This window comes from Esox lucius, chromosome 10 (genome assembly GCF_011004845.1).
Source record: "Esox lucius isolate fEsoLuc1 chromosome 10, fEsoLuc1.pri, whole genome shotgun sequence".
NCBI classification, from domain to species: Eukaryota; Metazoa; Chordata; class Actinopteri; order Esociformes; family Esocidae; genus Esox; species Esox lucius.
In genome coordinates, this window is record NC_047578.1 from 8,032,476 (window position 1) to 8,045,317 (window position 12,842).

Genomic DNA, 12,842 nt, shown 5'->3' on the forward strand with positions numbered 1-12,842 from the left:
GGGGCGCAAGTCAGGCTTTACATTCGTAGACTTGTCCCAAAGCGATTCCAGCTTTGTCTTCGCTATGTTTTTCAGGTTTTTTGTTATGCTGAAAGATAAATATTTGCCCCATTCTGAGGACCTCTCAAAATGTTACTTGGGTCATCGTTCCCTCAGTCCTGACTCAAAATCTTTCAGACGGCATGTCATATGCCTTTTTTTCAGTAGTGGTTTCTGTCTAGAAAAAAGGCTTGAGTGATGGAGTACTGCAGAGATGGTTGTCCTTCTGGCAGGTTCTCTCATCTCTGCAGAGAAACTCTGAAGCTCTGTTCGAGTGGCCAACGGATTCTTGATCACCTCCCTCACCAAGGCCCTTCTTGCCCAGTTACTTCCTAGAGGTGGCTGGACGGGAAGTGTCTTGGTGGTTCCAAACTTCATTAATTTCACAATGATGGAACTTTCAATGGAACTTTTGCCATGTTTACATAATACCATAGGGGAATTTAACCTAGCCCTGGGAATGTGTAAGCCTATGCCCCAGATTATCGATTTAGTATCAGGTTTACCATCGACAATATCAAGCAATTCTGGCTTAAACCGTTTCACACACATGATACCACTTACAGAGAGATTCATGTAAACGTTAATGCTTGTATTTGTAGATGTGCCACAGTAGGACTTGTCTGCATGAAGTCTCTCAGGGTGGGGCAGTTTATAGTTGAAGCCAAGCGTAGTGCACTTATCCTGGCCGAAGGTGGATGACTTCAGTAGGCTGGCCTTGAGCTGAACAGTCAGTGTTTCTCTGAGGTTGCTCAATGGTGGAAGAACGGTATTTTCTCTCTGAAGTGTGAATCTTTCTCTTAAAGCAAATAGTCAACATTTGGTCTAAAGGTGGTCAGGATCATTTAGTCACTAGTAAAGCATGCAGAACCCAATTAATCTCGATCTGAGGATTTTCAACAAACCATCTTATATGTTGTGCTCTCCCAAGAAAGCAACAGTGAGGGAAGGCTTGGCAACTGACTGGTTCCCGACCCACTCCAGGCTCCAGGACTACCCACCTGGGGTAATGTTAACTCTTCTCCAAGTCAACCTGCAATATGGCCGGCATTTAGGAATACCTTTTCTAGGAAGAGTCTTGGTGGTTTCAACCTTCTGGCATTTCACAATGACAGTGATTGTGGGGTGTATCTTTGCATATGCCTGGAAAGGTGTGTGCCTTTATAAATCATTCCCAATCAATTGAACTTGCCACAGATAGACACAGGTTGCATTTGTCATGTAAAATGGTCTAAATATGTCTAAATAAGTACAAGCGGTATGTCCGGCATGAAAAAAAAAAATCTGCTTTGTTATTATGGAGGACTGTGGGAATTTAGACTGAAATTAAAGGTATCTAAATACTTTCTCAAGGCGCTTTAATTACAGCTCTGGATAAAATTAAGAGACCACTGCACCTTATTCTTTCCTTTCCAAAAAAGTCAGAGTTCCACACTCAAAACTTTCCTTTATCAACTTTTTTGGAATAGAAAGAAAAAGGTGCAGTGGTCTCTTCAGTTTTTCCGGAGCTGTGCAACATCATTGTTAGAGAACTAATACACTCTATGTGTGTGTGTTTGTGTGTGTGGGGGGGTACTTCATATCTTGACAGGAGTCCTTATCTCTTCCAATGGTATATGTACAGTGGGGAGAACAAGCATTTGATACACTGCCGATTTTGCAGATTCTCCCACTTAAAAAGCATGTAGAAGTCTGTAATTTTAATCATAGGTACTCTTCAACTGTGAGTGATGGAATCTAAAACAAAAATCCAAAAAATCACATTGTATGATTTTTAAGTAATTCATTTGCATTTTATTGCATGACATAAGTATTTGATACATCAGAAAAGCAGAACTTAATATTTGGTACAGAAATCTTTGTTTGCAATTACAGAGATCATACGTTTCCTGGTGTTCTTAACCAGGTTTGCACACACTGCAGCAGGGATTTTGGCCCACTCCTCCATACAGACCTTCTCCAGATCCTTCAGGTTTCGGGGCTGTCGCTGGGCAATACGGACTTTCAGCTCCCTCCAAAGATTTTCTATTGGGTTCAGGTCTGGAGACTGGTTAGGCCACTCCAGGACCTTGAGATGCTTCTTACAGACCCACTCCTTAGTTGCCCTGGCTGTGTGTTTCGGGTCGTTGTCATGCTGGAAGACCCAGCCACAACCCATCTTCAATGCTCTTACTGAGGGAAGGAGGTTGTTAGCCAAGATCTCGCAATACATGGCCCCATCCATCCTCCCCTCAATATGGTGCAGTCGTTCTGTCTCCTTTGCAGAAAAGCATCCCCAAAGAATGATGTTTCCACCTCCATGCTTCACGGTTGGGATGGTGTTCTTGGAGTTTTACTCATCCTTCTTCTTCCTCCAAACACGGCGAGTGGAGTTTAGACAAAAAGCTCTATTTTTGTCACATCAGACCTGACACGACCTTCTCCCATTCTTCCTCTGGATCATTCAGATGGTCATTGGCAAACTTCAGACGGGCCTGGACATGCGCTGGCTTGAGCAGGGGGACCTTGCGAGCGCTGCACGATTTTAATCCATGACGGTGTAATGTGTTACTAATGGTTTTCTTTGAAACTGCGGTCCCAGCTCTCTTCAGGTCATTTACCTGTGTAGTTATGGGCTGATCCCTCACCTTCCTCATGATCATTGATGTCCCATGAGGTGAGATCTTGCATGGAGCCCCAGACCAAGGGATATTGACCGTCATCTTGAACTTCTTATAATTGCGCCAACAGTTGTTGCCTTCTCACCAAACTGCTTGCCTATTGTCCTGTAGCCCATCCCAGCCTTGTGCATGTCTACAATTTTATCCCTGATGTCCTTACACAGCTCTCTGGTCTTGGCCATTGTGGAGAGGTTGGAGTCTGTTTGATTGAGTGTGTGGACAGGTGTCTTTTATACAGGTAACGAGTTCAAACAGGTGCAGTTAATACAGGAAATGAGAGGAGAACAGGAGGGCTTCTGAAAGAAAAACTAACAGGTCTGTGAGAGCTGGAATTCTTACTGGTTGGTAGGTGATCAAATACTTATGTCATGCAATAAAATTAATTATTATTAAAAAATCTGACAGTGTGATTTTCTGTTTTTTTGTGTACCTACGATACAAATTACAGACCTCTACATGCTTTATAAGTAGGAAAACCTGCAAATTCCGCAGTGTATCAAATACTTGTTCTCCCCACTGTATCTGTTTCACAATCCTTCCCAAAAAAACAATATTGATTTGCAATGCAATTCTTCAACCCCTAGATGTGTTGTGTTTGCATCTTCTAAGCATTTTCTGTTCATTTGCACACTTTCCTGTCAAGTTTGAATTAATGCCATTGCTGGAAACCCAGTGTTTGTTAGATTCAGATTTTTTGGGTGCACGCAACTTTGCTAAATGAAGCCCCAGGAATCTTTAGGATCTACAACCCTTTAATGAACTCTTCTTGAAAAACATGTCAACGTTATGTTTATTTAGGAATTCACTAAGACTGCCACAGCACTGAGCTGCTGAAACTAAAAAAGGATTACAATAATTATGAACATATATGTATGCAGGATCACGAAAGGGGGTTGATCTTAATCTTTCTTAAAAATATGTTGTCAAAACATATTTGAAAGCCTTACTGGCCATTTGAAAATAGGGTTAAATGGATATGATTTCATAGGACAGGAAAATGTTGAAATCCAAAATGTTTCATTGATTGAATTATTAAGTGGCATCATTACAAACTGAAATTCAACTGTTATTTACACCAAACAGATATATTAATAGTACAACATTGATGTCTACTATGGAGGCATAAAGGAACATGTGTGTGTATATATATATATATATATATATATATATATATATACATATATATATAGATCCTAAAATAAGATTGCCTGGCGGGAGTTTGCCTCTGGGTTAATAGGGACAGGTTTAATAAAGCTCAGGTAAATATGTATTCAGAGAGCGATCTGGAATTTCTGAAGTTCAATACCGGGATACTCCGGAAGGCCATGAGGAAAGACGCGGTGTACGACCAGGCTCAATATGCTGGAGGACTCAATATGTAAATCATGATGAACACATGCTTCACATGCTTTCATGTCAGTCAGCTCCGACCTTCGAATCCTGCCACGGTACTAATCAATGACACTTGCAAATGAAGAACTCACACGCAGGAACATTTAACTGATAAAACTTACAGTGTTTTTATTAATATGTACACTTCCATTCCAACCTTCCCCCAAGAAATAAGCATTTTAGTCATACAGTTGATGAGTACTTATAATACAATTAGTTCTACAGCATATGTATAGGGTTGCTGTTTTAATGGATTCACATCTACACCATCAGCAACATCAGTGTCTTTGTTCGAGGAACCAAGAACGAGCATTAATGAATGAAAGAGACAAAGAGAGAGAGAGAGAGAGAGAGAGAGAGAGAGAGAAAGATTGTGGGAAGGGGGTGATAGATTTATGGGGGCATAATACATAAGCAGTTCAATTCAGGATAAACTATGTACAATACAAACCATTCATACAAATTAGGCTCTCTAAGATATATAATTCATTACATTACATTTTTTTTATTAAGTCAATGACAATGAGCAAAGCCCCCCCAGTCAATCACAACTGAATAGTAACTAATAAGGCTGTGATCTTCTAATAACAATCAGAGCCAAGACTTATACAGGGACACTCCAAAAATAGCTGAGGATTGAACAGCATCATTCCTGAACATGTACATTGTTTTTAAATGTATTTATAAAACAAGACTTGTGGGAGAAGCCTGCGCAAAGGTGAATAGGTCCACCAGGCTGGTGAGGACCCTGGCCCTAAATGCTCCATTTCCACCGAGTTGTTAGACTGCACCCTGACACTCGTCTTTTCCGTCCCTCGTCTGCGGGGAACATGGTTTCTAGATATGTGTGAGGATCTTGAAGGCTTTCAATTATAAGACGGCGGACTGTTATTTTTGAGAGGACAGAATATAACCGCTGTGACTGGAGAGTATTGCGTGTGAACAAAACGGGGTCCTGCACGGGGCTGTCCAATTGGTGGCTCACAGAGGTGAACTTTCATGTAGTAAGTACGGAAAAAGTAATAAATGCTGAAAAGAGAAAATCGAGACTATCTACATTTAAGAACAAACGCATTAAAATAAAATTGTTTTCACAAACTAATAAGACTTACAAACAATGATGATTTTACTTACAAATGAAATTATCAACCCCAAATATATACACGTTATGCATCTATGAAATAATTAATGGGAAAAATGTAGAAGACTTCTATAAAAAAAAAATATTAGTATCTATATTATTTGTTTAGTCATATTTTGTGTAATAATAATATTAATAATAATAATACATATTATTATTATTAACATAATGATGGTTTTTCACAACCATTAATCAAAAATAATGATAAAATCTTCACTCTTTGCCAGTTTGTATTGTCCTCAAAAATCATTATTTCATAAATAGGTTTCATTTAACACATTCGTTTTTTATGTTCAGAACAGTACAGCTAACATATATTACTCTGGGTGGGGAAAAATAAGCATCCCTCTGTGCCTCACTGGTCCTTCACACGTTGCGGAAGTGGTCATCCAGAGGGGAAATAAGGAGTGTCACTGTGGTAGTTGTAGTCCGGACAGACTTTCTGCACAAGCTTGTAGTCAGTGCTGTAGAAGGAGATGTAGATACAGATGACCTTAAAGGGCTTGGAGCACAGCCAGGAGACATGGCTCTGTGTCTGCTCCTGGTAACACGTCTTGGACGGGTCAAAGTTACACAGCGTGTTCCTGGCGCCCTTCTCCACCTTCTCGTACTCGATGCGGCAGTTGAAGGACTTGGAGTCCTTGGCGTCGATCACCGACTGCTGGGCCGCCACGTCAAACTCGACAATCTTTGTAGGCGGAACCAGACTCACGGACACATTGCCCTGGCCCGTGGAGTTGTGCCGGAAGTAGACGCTGAAGGTTCCGTTGCCGTGGTCCACAATCTTCCCGGTGATCAGGAGGTTGAGTTTGACCGTCTTGATGTTGGAGTGGAAGTCCCCCCAGCCGAACATCTTCTTGAACTTGCCCGTCTTGACCATAGGCCGCCTCTTGGCTCTAGGTCTGGAATCCTGGATGTCGGTGGAGTTCCTCAGCCAGTCCCAGAGGTCCTGCTCAGAGTACGGCTCCGGGGTGTCATAGCGAAGGTCCAAGGCTGTCGTGTTCTCCTTGCCGTGGAGAGTCTGTGACAACAACCTGCTGATTGACAGGTCCTTGCTGCTTTCTGTCCATATGTGTTTTAATGTTGACTTGGGGCTGCCAGACTTGATGAGGTCTGACTTGGAAGCATGGGCACTTGTCACCTGAAAGAGAAAAGAGGAGATTGGTTACGATAACTGATTTGACACACAATCTTTAAAAAGGAAACTTTGTAAAACTTGAGACAATCAAAAATGTTCTAAGCAGGCAAAAAGACACTACAGCACATGTTAATATCTGATTGAGGAAATATTGACTTCACATTCAAACACTGCACGCGGCTTTCTACAAAACAGACCGATCAAAATTGATTCTGAAGTCAGTAGAGGAGAAATAATGGTAATCCATCTTCCAGCAAGCTTCAGTTTTGAAACGTGTTAGCAGACAGCCCTCGTTTGGGAATTAGAATGTGTGAGAGACAGAACACAGCGATCAAAGTACATTAGACATTGTCCTATGTTCTCCTCTCTCCATCCTCCTCTCTCTCTTTTCTCCTCTGTCAGATAGTAGAAAGGATTTCCACTTGGCTCCCCCAGATAGATAAATGCAGCTGCTATTCAGTGAGTAAAGACCAGACTATTAAGCACAGAGTGCTGCTTGGATAGATGATTGATGAACCACCAGGTTTTCACCATTTAGCCATGATGAGTGGAATTAGGTTCATACAGGCCCGGGTGGAAGAAAGTGACATTGATTGGCTGATTTCTACTGTAAGACGTGACAGCAGATCTGTCTTGCCCAAGGTTTTTGCATTTTGTGGGCCAAGGCCCTCCGGAATCGATACGTAGAAAATAAGGTTTTGCTACCAATCACCTGGCACGTGTTCTCTCAGAGGGGTGATCCTTACAAAAGGTTTAAAGAGGCAATCAGCAGTTAAAACAACAACAAAACATGTTCCCTTCCCCTTTGTGAAACACTGATTTTAAGCACTGTCTTTGTCCAATTCTACATGCATGTCATTTAGACACTCTTATCCATCGAGACATGGAGTACGTTGTTCAGGCACAAGCATCAACATTTAAACATTAAGTACCCACAAAGGGTGACCCTTGACCCCCTCTGACCAACATTTCAGGGATTACAGTTTTCCATACACATTTTAGCATTCATTTCTCCCCCAGATTCAGGTAAATCTCCTCATTCAACTTGCGGCTTTGTGTAGAACTGAACTGAATTGTGTGAAATCTGTGACATAAACTGAATATGGAGCACATGCTCCAATTTCCTGACCTTTCAGAAGAAATAATTGATCTGTTTTTGTCTATATTGTTATTGTCATATTGTCATATTCAGTGGTGCCCATTTTGTACAGCTGCTAAGAATGATCATACTTATTTTTCAATTATATGAAAGGTGAAATCTTAGTCTTATTGTTAATGTATTCTTAAATTGAAAAAGCACTCCAATCCTTTTGTCATTCTAGTGCAGCATTACCAGTTATTTTGCATATCATAAAGACAAAAATAATATGCTTTGGTAAGTCTTTAAAAAACAGCCAATGGTCACACTGAGCATGCTCATATAATAGTGTTTTTAGTCTGAATGCATTCATTCCCAACTGCATATTGCTACTAATCAAATTCAGCTTCATTGTTCTCATTTAGAGTTGATGTAACAAAGATATTGATGAAAAATCTTTAATGGAATGTTTACAGATTAATATTGAGATAAATAAAAAAAGAAGTTTAGCCTACTCAACAGGATTAATAGGCCACTGAGACTGGGACTTATGTATTAGGGTGTAGTATAATTACATATATTTTATGGGCTCTCAGTGCATGCTGGGAGAAGCATGATTTAAGACCCATACACAGTAATCATGAATTACTTACAACTGGTGATTAAGTGAATATAGAAAATACATTTATACTGAATGGAGAAATAGATAGGAAAAAACAAATCAATATTGTTCTTTGCAGACTAGTTGGTGTTAAGATTTTACAGATCATAAAATCCATCCATTAATTTGAATATTTTATTTTATTAAACCCCTATGCAGTCGTTTTAAGTCATCGATAAATAAGTCTAATAACTCTGCTCATTTAATTTTGAACCCAACACAGAACTGACATGTGGGTGTGTTCATCTGAAGATAATAACACATAATGCCCTGATTTGCTGATAGGAAATAGAGCCCTGTCTTGCAGAGATAAACAGTCATAGGGCTCACACACTCTGCACCCTCTTTCTGTGATTTTGGGTTGGGAAGTAGAACATCCATTTATTTATATCATTGACCTTTCAACTGTTATAATTCTAGATATAATGCTTCCAAATGTTGAAGTAAAACATTTCTGTGGTGAACCATTCATTTAAAAAGATTACAAAGCATGTCATTATTGCTTAGTGAACTCCATGCATATGCATTTCTTTATTAGAACAATTTCTAATCTCTAAAATGATTGGTTTACTACCGAGATTTTTGTACCTATTCAAAATTTGGAAGCATGATAACCTATTCAACATTTGGAACCATGATAACCTATTCAACATTTGGAAGCATGATAACCTATTCAACATTTGGAAGCATGATAACCTATTCAACATTTGGAAGCATGCAGACTTCAGTACCTAAAATCTCACAGAAATAGATGTTGTGTAATTTGGTCAGCTGTGTGATCTCATTTCTGTGTTCATACTGTAGGTGTACGCTGCTGAAATACCCAGTTCTGTCCATCGCAAAAATGAAATTCTGAAGCCCTCCATATCCAGTATGTGATCCGTGTGGAAAAACAATTGCAGTCAACATTGTTGACTTTGAATCTCAGCCGTAGTTTCCTTTACATACAGTACGTTTACATTTTTAAAACATGTCTGCTTAATGTTGAGTGGAAAATGTGCCCTTTAATTTTGTTATTTTGGAGGCATTACGTTACCCAAGTTGCAGGTGCTCTATAGCATAGAAATGTATGTGGCAATGCTGAACGCGAAGGAGAGGCCTGTTTAGGTAATTGTCGAGGAGGTATTGTTTGCCGATATTTGGTATTGTTTGTCCATATTATTATTATTATTGTTCACTATAGTAAGGGCTTGACCGGTAAGTAGGAAGCACGGGTAGAGTTTCACACTGCTACAGTGGATGTTGGTAGTGCACCTATGTTGAGTGTTTATGTTGAGAACCTCTGTCACTTTGTAATGTGTTGCTATTGTTATCAACATTCTAAGAGATGCAGTTCTGTTATATTAATGGTCAAAAGTTAGCTGGGCTAATTATTGTTTTGTTTAGTTACACTATAAGGGGCTGGAAATACGATGACATTGCTGAAGTAGGCAATTTAGTATAGTTAGTTTGCAGTCATCATTATCATCATGTCCTCAAATGCATATTAGACTCAAGGCAATGTTGTCAATGGCAAAGTCAGTCAAATAGCAGTGAATGTAATGTTAGATAGCTCTCTTCAAAGTTAGCTGGCTAGCTAACAGTAAGCAGGATTTATAATCAATCTGGTGTTACGAAAATCATGATAACATTCTAGCTATAAATTATTAGTTTTTTTAGATGGTAATAGGTGGAGAACACAGGCCCCAATAATAATTTCATTAGCGCTCATTGAGGATGCATTGAGTAAAAATACTTAGTCGCCCATCCTTTCTAGACACAGAAAGTATAGTGTAGACAAAGAGGCTGCTGGTTCTGGTCGTATATTTCACAATTTATGGTAATAATAGCAGTTTTTCGCATGTTCACTTTAGCAGACTGACTCAAGTAGACTTTAAACTGTACAGTTCTAATGGCATGGACATTGTTAGCAATCCCAAGCCGTCCCCAAGATGAAGGCGCTTAAAGATGTAAGAGGACAGATATGACTCCGTTTTGAAGCCACGGGTTAGTGACATAGCTTAGTCTGCCAATAAATCTAAATGCCTAGCTACTGTCAAACAACATTTGTTCATGGCGAACATGCTGAATCTTGATCTTGTATAGTACTGTAGCTGTTACTGTAGGTGCCCCCCCGTGGGGTGAGTTAGAGTCTCCTGCTATGAGTGACATTTTGCTCAGTAAGTACACACAATTATTTCTAGAAGATTTCACCATTAGAAAACGAGAACATTAAAGCTTTGTTTGCCGCTGGTCAGCTTTTCAGCTTCTTGTTTTTACACATACAATATATCGTAACAGTCCACAACACCGATCATAAACTGAATGGACTGATTTAAAAGTACTCTCAAATAACTATATATAACCCTATAGACTTGTAACTACTGAGCATAATACATTAAATTGTGGATCCATACAAAACTTACAGAGAAAACTGAGGTGTTCGTTCTTTTGCAATTGTGTAGAGAAAATAACACAATTATATTCTTGTTTTTAAAGTGTACTTTTGAAATATACATATACATGCATTAAAATAGCATTAAAATAGTCTTTTTTGTGGTAGACGGTCACATTGTGCATGGCCCGTACAGTGCAAATGAAACTGAAAATATAGAATGCATGAAGAGTTGCGTTTCTGATTGTCTGTGCGGCCAAAGCTTCTGGTCAACAAGTAAAATGAATCACCAAGAGTTTCTCCTGGCTCTTCTAAATGAGGCCAACACTCCACGACATATTCATCATTGCCTTGTCCACCTGTCATTTGTCAGCCAGTGTCTCTCCACTGTGCCTTCTGAAAGGAGACACCACAATTCTATGGGTGAGTGTTGTGACAGTAATTTTGGATTTAGCAAATAACTCATTAACAACAATTTCATCTGGTACTAATATACTTTGTCTGACCCGTAGCAATCAGCTACAACTGCTAGTTATTTTTCAGGCAGTTAGCCAACTGAAATTAACAATCGGACATGGGTTGTTGGCATATTCACTATCAATTAGCAAAAAAAAGCCTTCTAAAATGTTTTAATAGCAGGTTCAACAAGGAAACAAATTCTACTTGCAGATGGCACTGCATGACAGTGAGATGGCGCCATGTCGTTTCTTAGAATATACATTTTCTTTATTTCAGCATAGAGCTATATTTGTAGACCTTTGCAGTTACTGGCTATAGACAGTACTTGCTAATGTTACACAAAACCCTTGTCGGATCATTTCAGTCATCTCAAAACTGTCTCGTTAACTTCTACAATGTTCAGTTTGTGAGGCTGTTTTCAACAAAAAATATCTAAAAGTAATATGGATGTACTTTTATTTTTTATAGAGGTAGATCCCCAAACTTGGGTCATTAGCAATATTGCTTGTAATTAAAGAAAGTTCTTGTTGTTAGTTATTGTTCCCCTGGAAATCTTTTGCATGCAGGATTGAAACAACCTCGTCCAGTTTAAGCACTGTCTTTGCCCAATTCTGATTCGTCCAAATAACCATTGACAAAAACAGATGCATATTTGCATGATGTAATAGTATTTAAGAAATGCTTGCAGTTGAGATTTTTCCATAATCACAGTTTCCCATTGTCCCTACAGGTAGGCATGGAACACAGCACAGACACAGCATTTTGCCACATCTATAAAGCTTTGGGCCCATGGCCAGTTCATTTGACTCCATCATCCAGCATATTTTGGGCCTTGGGCCAATGTGTTTAACTCCATCATCCAGCATGCTTTGGGCACTGGGCCAATGTGTTTGACTCCATCCTCCAGCATGCTTTGGGCCTTTGGCCAATGTGTTTGACTTCCTTTTCCAGAACGCTTTGGGCCCTGGGCCAGTGTGTTTGCTGAGGCTCAGCGCTGCCAGATGCGTGGTTTACCTGGGGGGGACGGATGGTGCATCTGGTAAACATGGACAGCGCTTTGGCCGGCAGTGGCCTCGACCTCACAACGGAGTACAGACCAGACTCAAACAGCTGGCTTCCCCTAGGCAGTGGGTGGCTGTGTCAGAGGGAGCTGTATGTGCTTTGTGTGTTGATGATGTAGTCATAAAACACAGCAACAATCGTCAATGTTATGTATACACATGTGCATCCCTATACACACACGCTCATACATGCAAACACACTGAACATACATGCAAAATCTCCACTGAAGACTAGCTTATAACCATCTCCTGAATAGGCAGCTTGAACAAGGTACATGAGTAAGTCTCCTCAGACATAGCTCAGTGGTACTGTAGGTGTGAAGTAGCGCCATATATTCAGAACACGTCTTCAGCCTAGCATAGCCCACTACATTGAGCTCCATTTAGATGGCACGGAGTTGAAAATCGGCTTCAGTTAAAAGCAAATAGAGAACACCAATGAAAAAGCAGACGACACCATTGTCCATGCAAACTAACCCATCTGACATCGGGGGAAAAAAACACATCTGATGCATTCAAAAAGGTTACAACTGGTGCTGAAAACTGTTTTCTCTCCAAGCTCATTTGGAAATAACCAGACTTTTCGTCCAGCTCATTATTAGAATCAGGTGTGCACAATTAGGTTGGGAGAGAAAACCAACAGGATGGTAGCTCCCCAGGAACAGGGTTGAGCAGCCCTGATCTAGTTCATAGCCAACTCTACAGTCTTGAGTTTCAAATACTTTAAATACATATTTGCCAATCACACCACCCAGGCAGGAAGAACTTCTGGACACATTTTATGCCCAGTTTAAGTTTGTATTTTTGAACTGTATTTGTTTGTATTATAAAACCTTTAT

At 39.9% G+C, this 12,842-nt stretch overlaps 1 protein-coding gene across 1 annotated transcript in view; it reads right to left on the reverse strand.

The window, feature by feature from the left end:
• Positions 1-4,190: 4,190 nt before the first annotated feature.
• The window catches only part of nxph1 (neurexophilin 1), a 46,322-nt gene continuing 37,670 nt past the window's right edge, over positions 4,191-12,842 (reverse strand). The window contains exon 2 of the mRNA XM_010873185.4: positions 4,191-6,373. Coding sequence (XP_010871487.1) covers positions 5,618-6,373 — 756 coding nt within the window. The 3' untranslated portion in view covers positions 4,191-5,617. The remainder of the gene's footprint in view (positions 6,374-12,842) is intronic.